At 38.5% G+C, this 17,075-nt stretch overlaps 3 protein-coding genes across 5 annotated transcripts; all 3 read right to left on the bottom strand.

The window, feature by feature from the left end:
* Positions 1-264: 264 nt before the first annotated feature.
* LOC140011043 (putative pentatricopeptide repeat-containing protein At3g47840) lies at positions 265-3,767 on the bottom strand. The gene has a single exon (XM_072058927.1). The coding sequence runs from the start codon at positions 3,393-3,395 to the stop codon at positions 1,260-1,262; it is 2,136 nt and encodes a 711-aa protein (XP_071915028.1). The 5' UTR covers positions 3,396-3,767; the 3' UTR covers positions 265-1,259.
* Positions 3,768-4,801: 1,034 nt separating this feature from the next.
* Positions 4,802-7,444, bottom strand: LOC140011147 (mannan endo-1,4-beta-mannosidase 7-like). Its single transcript, XM_072059592.1, has 5 exons — positions 6,985-7,444; positions 6,699-6,893; positions 6,351-6,473; positions 5,716-5,918; positions 4,802-5,591 (listed from the first exon to the last, which is right to left on the bottom strand). The coding sequence occupies exons 1-5, from the start codon at positions 7,306-7,308 to the stop codon at positions 5,138-5,140; spliced, it is 1,299 nt and encodes a 432-aa protein (XP_071915693.1). The 5' UTR covers positions 7,309-7,444; the 3' UTR covers positions 4,802-5,137.
* A 3,987-nt stretch (positions 7,445-11,431) lies between these two features.
* LOC113699197 (GTPase ERA-like, chloroplastic) lies at positions 11,432-16,377 on the bottom strand. 3 transcript variants are annotated; one of them, XR_003450380.2, is made up of 9 exons: positions 15,583-16,377; positions 15,170-15,315; positions 14,384-14,524; positions 14,199-14,312; positions 13,633-13,758; positions 12,562-12,660; positions 12,313-12,414; positions 12,020-12,195; positions 11,432-11,845 (listed from the first exon to the last, which is right to left on the bottom strand). XR_003450380.2 is itself a non-coding variant. In XM_027219378.2 (9 exons), the coding sequence occupies exons 1-9, from the start codon at positions 16,058-16,060 to the stop codon at positions 11,759-11,761; spliced, it is 1,374 nt and encodes a 457-aa protein (XP_027075179.1). In that variant the 5' UTR covers positions 16,061-16,240; the 3' UTR covers positions 11,432-11,758. The 3 variants fall into 3 exon arrangements, 2 of the variants coding, with proteins under 2 accessions (XP_027075179.1, XP_071914808.1); XM_027219378.2 differs by having other exon boundaries at positions 12,115-12,195; positions 15,583-16,240; XM_072058707.1 differs by lacking the exon at positions 12,562-12,660 and having other exon boundaries at positions 12,115-12,195; positions 15,583-16,245.
* Positions 16,378-17,075: the final 698 nt, after the last annotated feature.

Here is a 17,075-nt window from a genome sequence, read left to right as displayed (position 1 = left end):
TGTTCAAGCCGTTTGGGTGAGATGCTTGTAGCCATTCTGGAGAATTACTTGTGACTCGGCAAGTTCAGTCACAAACATTTGTTTTCTTTCTCACAGGGAATCCTCGGCTGACCTGTTGTCTCTGCTGGCATATATCCCCAACCAAATATCAAAAGTCCAGATTTCAAGCAAATAATTTCCTCTTAGCGTTCAGGACCGAGAAACAAAAATAAACCAAATAGATAGAGTAAGCAACCCCATCTTAGCTTGCATCCACAATAGGTAGGTTGTTGAGAGTATAAACATCCATTAACAAATTTCATGGCTTTATGCCCAAAAGAAGAAAAAATATTCATGGCTTTACAAAATCTTCCAAAACAAAACAAAAGCAGCCAAGCCAAATCACTTTTGCTGGCGGCTGTTTTTCCTTGTATCCACCAATGAAGCACTTATCTGTCTCAAATTTGATGCATACGATAATGAATTAAGACCAACTATTCACGGTCATGCAAATTTGCATCCAAGCTTCCAACCACAGACAGTTTCGTTCTGATCGTACATTAAACTGGAAATCCTGACCGCACTTCTGTGGAACCAAAAGCTTTCATAATCTACTTAAATTAGCTCACTTATTACTGAACCCTTCATTCACAAGAAATTATCCAGAAACTCTAACCAAGAATCTGTTTATAGTTTCTCCTGACCCGCAATGATCACAAATAGGATATCCACGTAAAGAATTTGGCTTCCCAATGGATACACGGTGGTTTGCACCAGAAACTAGGACATGAGTTTCGTCCTCCCTTTGATGCAATTAAAGGAGTCCAATTGTGTGTTTTCTTTCTTTCACACGCCTCTCAGCCCAGTCCTTAGGTCAATTTAATTGCAGAGGTTTAGCTAAAAGGTGTGAAGATATCGTGTCTGGCCTGACTGCCTTAAGGTTAGCTGGCTCATCCTACGTTCCTCCTTCAGACGTTTCGCTGAAGCCACAAGATAAATGAATTTCACAGTCAGCATCTCCATGTAACATGCAAATAGCTCCTTAAATAAACTCAGACAAGCTCACTCCAGGACTAGAGGACAGGAGTAGCTATTTCTTGATTTCAGCCGTAGTTGTCTCCAAGTAGACACCACCTTCAACCTTCTGACAGAGCAATATATGGTGAAAATTTAGATAGACCTGTCAGAACATGTTGCTAGGTCATTTCTGAAGGGAATCAAAATCTCAAAGATGTTTCTCAGCATTCGTTAAAGATTTGAAGCATCTGCTTAAACTTCTGCTAATCTTCTAGGTCATGAAGCAGGCAATCTAGCTCGAAGACTGCAACTTCTGTTTTGGAAGCGACTAAATCCAGAATATAGTATATCTCTTCAGACTGAGAATGGGATCGATCACCAGCGACAAATGCAGAAATTTGATCCTTGACTTTGATCCAAGACCATCCTGGCTCCTTGATGACACCTTTTGATTTCAAGAGCTTCCTAACTTTTGCTGCTTCTCTCCACTTTCCAGCCGAAGAGTAAATATTAGCTAGGGTAATGTGGGTCCCTGCACAACTTGGATCCATCTTAAGAATCTGTTCTGCAGCTCGTCTTCCGCATTCAACATCACCATGTAGCCTCGACGCTCTGAGCAGAGTCGACCACACAACATCATCCTGATCAAGTGGCATAGTCTTGATCATGTTCTCTGCATCATGCAATCGTCCAGCTCGGCATAGGAGATCAATCATGCAACCATAATGTTCTTTAGAAGGGGTTATCTTATACATCTTGCTCATCAAGTTGAGGTAGTGAAAGCCAAGGTCAACGAGCCCAACATGGCTGCAAGCACTAAGAACACCAATGAAGGTCACAGGATCTGGTCTCAGGCCAACCTTTGCCATTTCTTCAAATAACTTTATGGCTTCATGGCTGTATCCGTGTTCAGCATATCCATTAATCATGGCAGTCCATGATATGACATCATCATTCTCCATCTTATAGAATACAGTCGAGGCTTCTCCTATACTTCCACATTTTGAATACATATTTATTAAAGCACTCCTAATCATAGCTGTGTGATCTAATCCAATAATGAAAACATGGGCATGAAGTTGCTTTCCTTGGTCAAGAATTGCCATACTTCCACAAAGACTTAACAGACTAGCAAGAGCAAATTCAGTGGGCTTTGGTCCTGACCTTCTCATCTGTGATAGAAAATCAAAGGCTTCCTCGCCATAACCTCCTTGAGCATATCCAGCAATAATTGTGCTCCAGGAAACAATATCCCTCGTGCTCATTTCCTGAAACATTTTAGTAGCTGAATCGAGTTGTCCACACTTTGAGTATAAAGTCACAAGGGAATTTGTCACAGATAGATAATGAGCAAGACCTAAACGAAGAACATGTGCATGCAACTGTTCACCCCAGTCAAGTTTCAAAATATTTGCACAGCCCGAGATCAGAGTCGAAAATGTAAACCCATTAGGACTGACATCAGATTCTCTCATTTGCAAGAAAGTTTGTATCCCAAGATGCTCTTGACCCATCTGAACATATGTCGCAATCATGGTTGTCCATGAAACCACATCTTTGGCATGCATCTTCTTAAACAACTGTAAGCCATAATTCAATTTATTGCACTTATTGTACATTGTTGCAAGACTATTAGCAACATATGAACTTGCATCCAACCCTTTTTTTATCGTGTGGGTATGGATTTCTCTGCCATAATTCAATTCACCCAAATTGGCACATGCCTTCAATGCAATGGCCAAAGTATATGAATCGTAATTAATGCCTTCTCTCCACATTTCAGCAAAAGACATTAAGCCGTCCATATCAGAACCAGCATGAACAAGTCCTGTAATAACGGCAGTCCAAGAAACTACATTCCTCAAAGGCATCTCATTAAAAACTATACGAGCATCCCAAACCTTCCCAATTTTCATATACATATCAACTAGTGCACTTCCGACGAAAACAGAATTCACAAAGCCAGTTTTCACCGAGTATCCATGTAGTGAATCTCCAAATTTCTTGTTCATACTAATCCCAGAAGCCTTCAATGCTAGACTAAGTACAAAAGGGTCCATTTGAAGATTAGGGTCAACCCACATCCTAGAAAACAAAGACAATGCTTCTGACGGATCAGATCCGTTGACATATCCTGCTATCATATTGGTCCACGAAATTTCATCCCTTTGCGGCAATTCATCAAACATCCTCCGCGCGTCACAAAGATGCCCCATTCTCACAAGCTCTTTCAGCCTTGAGTTAATTAACAAGATGTCAACTTGAGAACCTTCGTGGGGTTTTCTTGTCAAGTAATCTGTGCTCGTCCCAGAAGCCAAACAACTTCTGCGTTCAGCACCGTAGGCAATACTTGAGGTTGCATATAATCTTCTGATACAGGGCCTCAATGGTGAGACCATAGTTTTGACTTACTCACAGAAGTTGATAGTTCTGTGATCCAACAATCCCGCCTCCTTCATGATGACAATATTCTTTTTCGGCTCGGCGTATTGCAGAACCCTCTACCCAAAAACATAATGACACTTATGGGGAGAGCATTATCTGCGAACGCAGGATCCATAAAGTTCAAGTTTAGATGTATAGGCTGGCACGACGAATCAAAGAGATCCAGAAAGGAGAATTCTTTTCCCAAAGACACAATCATTCAAGTGGGGTTAGTGCTTTTGGGGCTCCGTTGTGCTGCCTGCTTCGAAATTGTTTAGACGATAATCAACTGAAGTCGTTATTCTATAATCTCACTATAATTTTTAACGCGGTAACGCTTTCCATGCCTGTACACGAGACCATGTAGCGGGACAAACGAGGGAAGAAGGCGCTACACATGAGGCGTTAAGACTTAACGACTTTGATGAGTGCATAGACAGGCGTGGTTCTCGGTCCAAGTTAGACAAAGATAGTAAAAGTGTTTGTTTAGTGTTTACAGAGGAAAAGAGAAGTAAAATAACTTTCTTACAAGTTTTGAACGTTTGCTTGTTATGAAACTTAATGGAAAATTTTTCGTAATCGCTCATTTTCTTGTAAAATTTTTCCCATTGAAATTGATAGGAAAGTGGGTTAGAAGAAAGTTTCAGTTAATTAAATTTCTTTTATAACTCATTTCTTTTTAACCTATTTCCTCCGTTCTAAATTTCTACATAAGTTAGACCATTTTAGAATTTACAATTCAAAAAATCAACTTGTAGTTAGACATTTTATTCTTATTTCAATAATTCATGAATTAGTAGTATTTTTTAATTCTAATTAACCAACTACTTATTTTTTTTAATCTTTTGTACTTCTTTTTTTTGTCTTTTTTTTTTTTTCAATGTAAGCGAGAAGATTCGAACCGAGACTTTTGAGTCTTTCACTTGTACTCTGTTTCCTAAACCATCCAATTAATCCCTTTCAATCTTCTACCAAAAATAAGATAACAAGGTACGTTGACTAATTTAAGAATTAGAGTAATTTATTTACGCCTTTTATTTTCTGCAAGCTTTTTTAGGAGGAGAGAAATAATAAGCACCAAGTAGAGACTGAATTAAATAAAGAGATTCGAAATCCACACCACCCCTTGAATTGGTAAGACTCAAATCCTAAATCTATAGTTGATGAGTCCCTTTCTAAAGTTAATTCAGGAAAGTACTCAACTCAAATAAACGAGTGTCATGTCTTGGACCCTTTCTTGAGAAAAATCCTAGCCAACCAACTACTTTTCTTTTATTTTCTGTTCGAAGATGTTGTTATGGCGAAATTCAGCGAATTCGTTCTTTGGGATTATAGCTGCAAGTTCTTACAGAAAGTAAAAAGAAAGAATAGGAACCCAATAGAACAAAGCCTGCATGCAAGGACAATACTATAGTAAGATTAAAGCACTTCATCAAGGGTAATAATTCCTCCTTCCGATGACCCTAAACAAGTCTTCCTCCTGGATGAACAACTTTTCATTCATCTCTAAGAGAGATTCAGACTCTATGCAAAACGTCACACACTACATTTTTCAACGTACCATATATTTCCATTAAGACAAACATTTGATTCAAACACAGGCTTGCTGCAGAACTCTGGACCTTATGGAAACGTAGACAGTTATTTATCACTTGACCAATGCACGGTCTGCCTTGCGGCTTGCACAACTATTATATCGTATGGAAGCTGCTATTCATCAGTTTCCAATGTGCCTCCCCTTGTTTCTGTCGATCCATTGTCCCCTAGCAGCCCTTGCTCTCTTCCACCTCTTAATGTCTAGCATCCGGGTGAAGATCTTCTGGATCAGGCGAAGCTTATAGGACTGTTGGGCAATCACATTCGCCGTAGACGGGCTCTGGCTTAACACAATCTCATATCCGTCCCGGAAGGAATCCAGGCCTTCAGTTAGAAGTTGCCAGAACAAGGCTCCAGCTGCTGGACCACCATGTTTTGCTGAGGAATAAACCTTGAAATATACGTCGTTGAACAAAGCATCTCTTTCATAGTTGCTGAAGCCACTGTCTTTCCAGGATTTTCCGAATTCTGCAACCATTACGGGTTTTCCAAGCATATACTGAGCATCTTGAAAGTGGGCGTCAAGCCATTGGTTCATAAAAGAGACTTGGGATTGATCATTTGAGCTGGATAGCCTAATCATACAACAACATGGCAAGAACACTCCAGTCAAGATATTCATCAGACTTTGCTGCAATTTAGCTTGAAAACCAAATTAATATCCATGATTATTTATCCGAGGATTGTAATGAGATTTACCAGATATCTGGATAGGAATGTACGGTAGCAAAATCAATGCCAGGTACACGGTTGTTTGCAACGAAATCAGTTCCTATATTCAATCCAGGATTGAGGTGAGTCCTCTGAGGTGTGGATTGTCCATAAAATCCTTCCAGACCAGCTTCCAACAAATGATTTCTGTCTATTGACTTAACATAAGAAGCCATTTCCATAATCCAGGCCTATCAGACATGAACCAGCAACAAAATTCGGTAAGAACCATAAAGGTCAGCCAACATTTTTTGATGAAGATGAACAAGTGAGTGGTATCAAAATACATAGCTAAGCAAAGATCCAAAACTACATGGACATGAACAGATGAGTGGTATCAAAATACATAGCTAAGCAAAGGTCAGCCAACATTTGTTAACAGGTGAGTTTTAAGCACTCATTTTTTGGAGGGGCCAGGATTCATTAAGGTCCCCATGTACTAGCTATCCAGCTTTTGCACCCTTTAGTTTCTAATCATGTCCATGTCAGAGGGCCCAATTTGATTTCAGTAAGTTACTTAACATGGAGAATACGTTTTAATCTGTGAAGGGCGTCTGTTGAAATGCTGATGCAAGAAGTTTAGAGGAATTTGTCCTGCTGTGAGCCAACTAAAGAATGACAACCTGAATGGTCCTTCCCGAAGGATCTGAGGTGCAACGGGGCTCGTTCATCAGCTCCCATGCCATGATAGTGGGATCATTCATGTAAAGAATCCCAGTGAATGTGTTGTATCTGTTGAGAACAGTCTGCACAAAGAACCAAGGTTGTTCAAGTTGCTATCGTTCCAAGTTACATCTCATACTAAAATAAAAAGCTAGGCCTTTCAAATAGCTTAATCTTGAACAGATAAACAACCTCCTTAGCCAAGAAAAAATACATCATGCTAGAAAAGATAAAGGGACAAGATTGGACGAAGAGAAAACATATAACAGAACAATCAGATGGAAGTAGTGTAGTGTCCTTGCACTTACTCTTATGTGATTTTTGTAGTATCCCTTGACAACTGAATTTCTAAAGAAATCATCATCAGAACTAAGGTATTGCCCTCGACTTCTAGCCCAGTCCACGTACTGTTTCTTTCCTCCAAAGCTTTCATAGTTATTTGCCAAGCTTAATATAAGCTTAATCCCATATCTTCTGGCCTCTGCTACAACAAAATCCAACCCCTTCAAGAAAAAAGGTCATGAAGATAACAATAGTTACAACAAAAGTTCACCAAAAAGTGAAATCTTGAGCAAAGACGAAGAGAAGACAGACCTTGAACGTTTGCTCGTTGTAGGCACCAGGAGCATACTGCAAGGCCCTATAACCACCATCGTTGAAAGCCCAAGTCCTTGCAACTGTAAGGCCATGACTAGAAGCTTCCCTAAATGCAGCTGAAACTTTGGACCTCTGAGAAGGGTCAGAAGCCACGTACATTAACCAGTAGGCATTGAAGCCATTAGCATAGTAAGGACCATTATTCAACATGAAATGTATTCCTCTGGTCCTGACAAATCCATCCCCTGCCTTAACTTGAAGAAGAAAGCCCTTTTCTTGCATCAAGAGAAAAAGAAGTAGAACCACTAGAAAATGCTTCATCTCCCTATCTTTTGCTAACAACTCCCAACGCAGGATCAGGAATAATTTTCTTTTTCCCTCCTATGGATAAATGCAAGGAGAAATGAGAATATTTAAGAAGCAGATATCTAGAAGAGGCAGAACCAAAGAATGTGGGGTGTCTGAGTTTTGTCTTTCTGGATGAACAAGAGATTTTTGCACAAATATAACTGAAAAGGCAGTGACCATCATAACTGTGAGGGAAAGTGAGTGAATGTTGTAGGTGGAACTTCTATCTTTTAATTAACCTCGCCTTACGCTGTAGATTACTATGCTGGATGGACCTGATTAACCGTGGTTGCGTTACTTGTGCATAAACTTCTCGCATAAATTGTATTACAGAGAAACTAAAATTAGACAACAACTTTTGCCAAATTCATGACTCTTTAACCATTAAAACTGTGGTCCAATATTTGCTCCGAAAATTTGATCCATAATGATATAAGGTGTATTAACAATTGAGTCTTGATCGCAGTAGTTTAATATTCATCCATAGAGGCCCGAAAAGAGAATTCTCCCTTAAAATGACGTTCTTATTGTTTCAACGATCCAATATCTTAACCCGTCAACTAGAAATTCTTAGATGGACATTTCACACTGATTCAAAGGGAATAATACTTGACTTGCTTGCTTCTGGTGCAAATTGTTGCGCATCTAAAGGAAGTTCCCCTTCCCTCCCAAAACTCCTCTATGAAGTAAAGAGAATCTCTTTGGCTTGAGCTCCACTAAGTGGCCTGGATCCTATGAGCATTACAGTCTTTTTAAGACACCGACAGGCTTATAAGTTCCCTAAGCACGGGATCCATGAAATCCTATTTTGTACCAAGAAGTACTAATAGGCTGCCGTCCACATTCATGAATCATGATGCTAGAACTGTACTATTTAACCAAACACGGCACCGTGATTTTAGATGAGAGCGGCAGGAAGGTAAAATGGTCCGTAGAGTAGGGGACTAGGAATCAAATCGCCCCGCTTAAAAGTTGAGAAAAGTGAGATTCCAGTGACCATCGGGTGACATTTGTTACAAAAAGCAGTAAATCGGCCTGGATGAATGACAAATGCAATTAAAGTAATGGTTGTGGGGCCTTGTGGTGGCCATGGTGATTGATGGACGGGGGTCCTGTAAAATCCTCCAAGTTAATTGAATCGGGATATTTAACTTGAATGCCGCGGGCTGCTCAGCCCCATCATGAGGCCAAAATGGTTAGAGGTTTCTTGGAGTTGCCATCGGCGGTCGAGAGAGCTTTGCCACAAGCCAAGCGAGAACTGCACATGGCAAAGGGCTAAGGGCTGTGGGGTTGGAAATGGATTAGCCGCATGTGAGACAGAGATCATGCAATGTTTGTTTGGTAAGTGTGGGCTCAAGTGATACCAGGCATTCGAACTTAAAGATCCTAAAGGTCAAGGTTTCGAATTCTGAGAGGCCCTCCAAGATACACCATCAGGATCTTAACTCGAAGACGGTGTTGAGTTGACAAATACACAATTGGCCTTCACAGTAAGCAAGAATGGATATATGCTATTGTTTTAGTTCAAGTGGTACCAGGCATTCGAACTTAAAGACCCTAAGGGTCAAGGGTTCGAATCTTGGGGAGACCCTCCAAGATACACCATTAGGGTCTTAACCCCAAGACGGTGCCGAGATGACAAATACACAATTGGCCTCCACAGTAAGTAAGAATGAATATATGCTATTGTTCTAGCTACCATATATATATAGGCATCATTTTCGTGATCCTCAATTGGTTGGCATTTTTTCGTACCATTGACAATACAAATGTATAGAGGAATTAACGCAACGGGGTTTTTCTATCATAATAATTAGTAATTTGTGAATTGTGATGGATGCACAAAACTTACGAGTTGGTATGTTTCTGGTAGGTAAAAGTTCTACGCGACCAAATCGACGACTGGCTTGAGTGTCGCAGGCTAATGAGATGAGAAAAAAAAAAGCTTTCAATTAATGATCACAGGCTTGACATAACTAATGTTATCTTCTTTTTTATTATTATTATAACGATAATATTTATATAATCTACTCTATTTTAATCCAGAGAAAGGAGCCAATGAAAACTATTAATTGGCCTTGTTTAGATTGTGATTTTTCGTCGGAAAATTACATCGTTTTTCGTGATTACATTTTTCTATTACTTTTTTTCCTCATATAATGCAATCCAAACACAACCTAATACTACTATCGAAAAGCTTAACTAATACTACGGTTCTGCAATGGACCAATCCCAAAATCTGCAGCTCTGACTTGTGAAGATCAATCATGGTGATGGGCAGATAACACAGAACCCCATAGTTTTGTTTCATTCGACAAAATATAAAGTTCGTATATTCATATAATACATATCACTTTCAACCCAATATAAACGTAAAATAAATCTAGACTTTAGCCTTTGTTTTTTTTTTTGGGGGGGGGGGGGGTCCAAATTATGAATATTACTCCCTCCTCCCACTTTGATAATTCTGTATTCCTTTTTCATTTGTCCCAAATTATAATTCACTTTTCAATTGAAGAATGTAGTTGTATTTTAATTTTTCTAAAATACCCTTATTCAATGTAAGTTGTTGTTACTATAAACATATTCCATTTAATGAGAGTTAATTCTTTTTTTACTATCAATTCAAATTTCTATAAAATTGTACCATATTTAATGTAAGGGTATTTTAAGAAAATAACAATTTAAATTTACTTTCCTAATAAAATTAACTACTTTTTCTTAAGCTGTGTGAAAAAAGAAACACAATCCCGTTTTTTAAACACAACTATTCTTAAACGGTTGCTACCTGCAAGCAAGTATCCTTGCCTCCCTTATTTAATGTAAGGTGTAGGACATAATCCCGGTTTTAAATGGGCGCAACGAGCGGAACCACCATTTTTAAGACATGTGGATGTGGCCCGGTGTGTCTGGCCCACCCAAATCGGGGCCAATTAAAGCTTGCCTGAATTACAAATGGGTCCCATCTCAGGGGTCTCTTTCGATACCTAACAACGAATTCCAAGGTAAATTTGACCGCGGTGATGAAACATGGACCCATGCTGTCTCACCTATGCACAAACGCAAGATTTTTTGCAGTTGTTTTTAAATTCGGATTAGAGAGCGAATCGGAAAACTTTTTGGTTTGCAATTTAATCGATTCGGCCGATTTAACTCCAGTTCAAAGATTAATAATTTTTAATTTATTTTAATATTAAAAATAAAATATGTTGAATTTTCCGCAGACCATGTTATACTGCATCGTGGCTCATCTCCAGAGGACTTTGTCCTAATTTTATGTCATACTTCCAAGGCCCGGACCAAAGTCCTCTGCATACGTTTTCACTTTACTTTTCGCGCATGAATGACTTTCGTATCGTGTCTGGAGAAGCGTGAATCGTTTGGGCATGGTCACGCTGCTTTTCTTTTTATTTTATTGACAAGATTATTTTTTCTTTTTTGTACATAGATTGCTCCTACTTTACACCAGGGGAGAGTGGACTTAAAGAGATGGAAAGAAATCCGATAAATCACCACTGATGCGTCACCACAATAGATTTGGTTGCCACGGTCACATTACTGATTACTCTTGGTGCGACTTCTTGTACAGTCGTATGCGTGATTTATGGGGCTTGGCTTCTTAAACTAGGTCTAGTTTCCGTTCTAAAATATATGAGCCAAAAGTAACAGCCTAAACTCCGCCTAATCATATGGATATGTGATTGCAAAAAGCTTGGAAGACCCTCCGCAATTGATGCCTACTCACTCCCAAAATGGTCAAATGGATCCGAAGAGAGACTCCTGCGGCAGTGCAGCCCTTGAAATTTGGCGCTTCATCATCGCCGTTCCCTCCGCATTTTATCTATCAAGGCAGGAAAAGGAAAACTAGTGTGTGTGTGTGCGCCAAATCCTCTTTCAAAATCAAAACTTGCATCCTCCTCATCCTGCATCATACATTGATATGTAAAGAAAGAAAAAGGGAAAAGTGTTCTTTATACTACCAATTTTGATTCTTACGCAACCAAAAGATGAGAAATTCGTCTATTCAATCCAATTTAAGATGAGAATTTTATAATCAGGGCGGAGAAAGCAGAAGAGGTTAGAGGCGACGAGATGATTAATCCAAGGCGCCATTAGACGCATGCAAAAACAGAAAAAAGTGTATTGGTCGGACCCACAAAGCATTGACCATTTACCGATGGGGGCACTTTTGGGTTCTACACTCCCCGGCTGAGGATTCTTGCTCTGACTGACAGCATCGTCGCAAATTAAAACAGTAGTAGTAAAATACAAAGGCGTCAGCCATGCTCCTCTACCATCAGATTACTTCAAAAAAAAAAAAACGATCTGCTGCCGAGAGACTATGCACACAAGGATTTCGTCCTCAACAGCACCATGAGATATTCATCAATGGCGAATAAAAAAAGCACTTGAGTCTGACATGTCATAATGCTCTAATTTGCCCGCCATAGCCATAGTACTTCAAAAGCCCTTCATTTTGCCTCCAATCCTCTTTAACCTTCACTTGAACCTGTTTCATTTGGAATTCGTCTTGAGCAATTTTTCAAACTAAACAAAATAATAATAATACTACTCATAATAATAATAATGGCTGATCATATGTTCCTCTGTAACTCAGTACCATGTTACACCTACATGACCATTTTGAAACAGTGCTGTAGGCTTTCTTTTCGTTTCAACTTACTTGTATGAAAGCTAAAAGATATGGGACTTTCTTCTTCATCACTGACATTCTAGCACTGCTGAGTACTATCAAGAAGGATGCTGTTATGTTGTTACCTCTAGAAAAACTTTCTTCTGCAAGAAATCTTCTATGTCTAGCCGAGCAGCTGTTGCAAGCAGCTTCAAAGCTTTCCCTTCCTAGAATGGTTGAGAACGGATGAGATAAAACATCAAAATCTTTTCAATCTGTTCCATCCTATGACAAATCGTGTGAAATTCTCTAAATTCTAGCTGAAATACAAAAGCATATTTTACCTTTCCAATGAGGATAATTTTCTGTGAGTTTTTTTCCACAACAACTTCAACTTGAATGAAATCTTTTGCATTTGGTCTTGTTTTGTAACTAATAACATTAACCTGTAGAATTTAGCAAAGCATTGGCCATAAATATTTTTTGGAAACCAAGCGTTTCCTAAAACCAAAGGAAGAGACCATAAAAAGAAACCAAGATAGGTAAAGAGGTTTTCTAGTAAATTAATCTGGTTTTCAACAGTATTTCATCACCTGGCATGCATAAGGGACTTCATTTCGGTATTGAAGAAAGATCTTTTCTCTAACAATTTCAGCTAGAAAAAATCTTTCAGGGTGCTCACTAGCAATGTCCTGAAAACCATGGGAGGAAAGTTATTGAACGGCGCAAAATTTTGTAGTTTTGAGAACAAATCCTAAAGAGATAGGAGATGTATACAGCTCACTCTCCAGAGATAGCTATTACAAAAACAGTAATTTTGAAGTTTTGCATATGCAGTGCCAATTCTTCCAACTAATATTATCAAATAAGATCCTTGACAAAGCCCCGGAATATCAATAAAACATTCATACCCTCCAAATTGTAGCATTACGCATCTAAAATAATGTGCTAATTTAACTTGTGAAAGGACATGAAGAAACTTGACAACTGTTTATGAGCATTCTCTTCTAAGAGAAGCTTTTCTTTATGCCTTGAAAGACACTTATATGCTCTCTTGAGAACTTTATTTACATAAAAGCTGAGAGATGTAAAAGTTGAATTATTCAACAGAAGTCGAAATCAAGTTGAAGTTCATCTCATCTTCAAGATTTGCCTCAGTGACAGATTCATAAAATCAAATTCAAAGTCCAATCACACCATCAATAGTTTTTTTCGCATATAACAGCTAGAGCAGGAGATTTGACAGCAAGGGTAGGAGAAGAACATCACCATCCACACAAGCTCTCCTAGACACAGATGCTCAAGTCACTCTTATGAAGCACTACCAATATAGGCAGTAATTAAGGTCATTTAACGCAAAAATATGGTGTTGATATCAAAAGGTATGATCTAATTCAACCAATAGTTCTTCTCCCATTTTTGCTTTTATATCCACTTTTAATTTTCTAATTATCTTGAACAAGAAAAACGGATTAAAGGATCAAAAGTGTTCCCAATTTCCTTCCATAATACTAGCAGCTTATGACAACAGATTTTGCACTTACATGAATTGGAAGATCAAATTTCAAAAACTTAAAAAAAAGTAGACTTTAAAGAGATAAAAAAGATAGAAGAAAGCATCTAACTAATGCCCTAAAGAGAGTAAGAGAACAGATCATGCAAACCTTAGGGTAAAAAGCTGGACCGAGAGGAAGTTTTGATAAAATCCAATCCTTGACATCATCCACTCCATGACCATACTTGGCACTAACTGGAATGACCTCATCAACATCAGTAAATTTCTCATACCACTGCAAGTTAGCCAACATACATTTCAGAGATATAATGGTAAGACAAAAGGTTTTCCTTTAAAGGTTCCCGGCCACTATAAAGACTTGCAATAGCATTCCAAGATCATAATATTGCTTTGTTTGACAAGAAAAAGCAGTCAAAAAGATCATTTAAATTTGTTTGCCACAATTTTAAGATAAGGGTCATTTGACTTCAGTATGGACTACAACTCTAGTATCAACTATCAATCATCCGAAAAAACCTTGGCACATAATTATCAAAAGTTATACCAAAGATGGATGCGATGCAGCTCATGGAATCCAACACATGTGAAACAAAATACTTGTCTTTTAAAGCAAATGCTGATTGATATATTGCTCACTCTTCCTCACCTTGTTAAGTAAGCCAAAGCATGAAAATCACCAAAAGGATTACAATGCAGATGATAAGAAATTCTGACCTCAAGTTTCTTTGCTATTTCACCAGGTTTGATCAGATCCTTCTTGTTCATAACTAACAAAGTGGGTATTTTATCTTTCAGCTCTCCCACACCCTCGTCTAAAATTTCATCAATCTGCAAGCAGAGAAGGAAATTGTCAAAAACGGAAAAACAACTTATCAAGTAATTTGAAATATAAAGAGTACCTTTTGGGGCGCCTTACATGCATCAACAACCACCAGCACACAGTCTGCGTTTATGGCAGCACTGCGCACATTGTTCATCATCATTGAGTCTAACTTATGCATTTTTTTTTCAATCACACCAGGCGTGTCATAAAGTATCATCTGTTAGTGGAGGTATAATCTTGATTAGCAACATATAATTTTTCCCCTAGCACATGCACAGGAAACAAAAAATTATAACAACATTCTAAAACATATATATTTATCAGATGGTCCATGTTGACTAGAGCATGAAAATTGGCCAGATATACAGAAGAATATCCTCTGTTCGGGTTTATACCCAAGAGAGATATTCAAAGTACATCCCAAAACCTTGTCTGTCCAGGTAAGATATGATGGATATGGTATAAATACCAGGATAGAACCATACTACCAAAAGAACAGAAAGTTTATAGTGAAATTGGGAAGTTCATATTGGAAGAAATCATCCTAAAACAACAATATCATCGTGGCATTCATTCAATGAGATTTACATCTGCAAAGCTCCACCACATGGTATGAAGTTTGACTAAAGCAGAAATTCATCCACATACGTAATGAAATTCATCAAACAGAACCACAGGCATTATTCAGCTATATCGATTTCCCCCAATTTTCAGCCCATAAAGTTCAAAGTTTGAAAACAGGCCAGCAATGCAGATTATCACTCCAACAGGCCTAGTTAAAATGCAGAAATCTAAGATAATACACCAAATAGGAAACCAAAAGCGAACAACGATCATCCTAAACATTACAAGCTTTTGAAACCTGATAGTCTTCGCCAGAACATATACCAAGAATTCGATGACGCGTGGTTTGAGGCTTATCCGTAACAATGGACAGCTTCTGCCCAACCATTTGATTCGAAAGAGTACTTTTTCCTACATTTGGCTTCCCCACCACTGCCACATATCCTGTATAAGCATGTAATCCGTCATTTCAATCATCAGCTCAAGCAGAAAACTTTTTACATGTTCAAATCACCGAAGGAATACGCTACTAATATGCGAGAATCAGATACAACCATTCACTAAGGGCCTTTGTCCTTGTCCTAGAATAGATTATGACATTGTCATTAAACTTTCCCCTCCATGTTCCTAATTTTCTACATCTTTTTTGGGGGTGATGTATAAGTATAAAGCAACAGTCATGAAGCTATGCCAGTTGAAATGTGAGCTTACCACTACGATGGCCAGTGGTATCGCTAGCAAAATCAAGCTCCTCCGTCTCATAATCGTCGAGCCAAGCCGTATTCCGGTCAGGCTTTTCACTCAAGGATAGGAAAGTTGATGACTCATTGTCTTCTTCCTCTCCTTCTTCGTCGCCTAATAAAGAAACCGACCTCGTCCTTGCTGCTTCATGACTATAGTCATCTTCTTCCTCAACTTCGTCTTGTTCTTCTTCCTCTTGTGCTTCTTCACTTTCAGTTACTATGTCCCGATATGAAAGCTGGTCCTTCTGTAACATGGGTCCATCTCTATTTCCAATTTTGTTACTGGGTTTTCTTGGTTTGGCTGGCTTAAAAGATTTTGGGATTGAACTTCCTCTAGGATGATGGAGGGAGAGAAGATTGTACTGGGTTTTGTTCGAAAGAGAAGGATAATTGTTTTGTTGTAACGAGGCAATGGGCTTTATCAGAGTAAGAGAAAGCTCCACCATTTTCAATTTCGCCTACTACAGGGAAGAAGAAGAGGGAGGACCAGAGGAGGAAGCTGGGCCGTTGCCTTGCTGACGCTATATTCGTCACCGTCGCCCGTGCTTCTCTGTATCCGTTTTCCTTTCCTTTATCCGTAGCGCTCAAAAGTACGTTTTTGACTGTTCTAGTGTCGTACAAAATTTGCAAGATTTTAAAGCAAAATAGTTGAAGTTGATCACTCACAAAAATTTCAATAACTGCAATTAAATGTCATTAACTTCTTATATTCTCCTAATATTTTTCTTAATAACCAAACGTGCAGGAAAACTTATTTTTATTTTCCTCTATGTTACTTTCTTTTATTTCACTTTCCCATACAACTTTCTTTCTATTCAAACAGAGTTAGGTTTTTCAGTTTGTTTTTCCAAGTCTAAAATGCATAATTTCTTTTAAAATATTCCAAATCCAAAAATTAATTTGGCCAAGCACCATTTAAATGTAGGCTTTCCAAGTCTAAAATGCATAATTTCTTTTAAAATATTCCAAATCCAAAAATCAATTTAGCCAAGCACCATATCAATGTAGACTTTGTCACAAAAACACAGACTACTGCCATATATCTCAGGACGGGTTGATTCCAAGTAAAACCTGCTTCTCACGCCAGTGTTTCTGTTTGTTACCGTTCTTGACCGAAGCCCCTGCTCTAGTGATGCACTGTTTAGCCCGGAAGCCACCAGAGGATGATGCCATGTTTTATGTTTAGCAATTAGGATGGAACAACAAATTTCCATCTTTAGTACTACCAATCAATGTGTTTATCCCTCTTTCACAGCAAATATACAACGGAAGAATTCCAAAAAGGAAGATAGTTGCAGGAAAAGGGGGAAAATTGACCTTCAGGCTGGCTGTTCTTCCAAGTAATCACAAAGCATAATTTTCACCATATTCTAAAACCACATTCAATTTCCTATAAAGCTGAAACACACACCCTGAAATAGCTACACCCATTCTGTAATCCTGGCAGGTGAATAACAAATA

Source organism: Coffea arabica, chromosome 7e (assembly GCF_036785885.1).
Source record: "Coffea arabica cultivar ET-39 chromosome 7e, Coffea Arabica ET-39 HiFi, whole genome shotgun sequence".
NCBI classification, from domain to species: domain Eukaryota; kingdom Viridiplantae; phylum Streptophyta; class Magnoliopsida; order Gentianales; family Rubiaceae; genus Coffea; species Coffea arabica.
The sequence above is the reverse complement of the archived record's forward strand: the minus strand, read 5'-3'. Positions and strand labels throughout refer to the sequence as shown.

Excerpts from the sequence above, each read along its gene's own strand:
- LOC140011043 (XM_072058927.1), bottom strand. The coding sequence starts at position 3,395 with ATGGTCTCACCATTGAGGCCCTGTATCAGAAGATTATATGCAACCTCA.
- LOC140011147 (XM_072059592.1), bottom strand. The coding sequence starts at position 7,308 with ATGAAGCATTTTCTAGTGGTTCTACTTCTTTTTCTCTTGATGCAAGAA. Across the intron at positions 6,894-6,984 it reads ACAACGAGCAAACGTTCAAG|GGGTTGGATTTTGTTGTAGC; the intron begins GTCTGTCTTCTC and ends TTTTTCTTGAAG. Across the intron at positions 5,592-5,715 it reads CATTCCTATCCAGATATCTG|GCTATCCAGCTCAAATGATC; the intron begins GTAAATCTCATT and ends TTGTATGATTAG.
- LOC113699197 (XM_027219378.2), bottom strand. The coding sequence starts at position 16,060 with ATGGTGGAGCTTTCTCTTACTCTGATAAAGCCCATTGCCTCGTTACAA. Across the intron at positions 14,525-15,169 it reads GTTCTGGCGAAGACTATCAG|ATGATACTTTATGACACGCC; the intron begins GTTTCAAAAGCT and ends CTCCACTAACAG. Across the intron at positions 12,661-13,632 it reads GTCCAGCTTTTTACCCTAAG|GACATTGCTAGTGAGCACCC; the intron begins GTTTGCATGATC and ends CATGGTTTTCAG.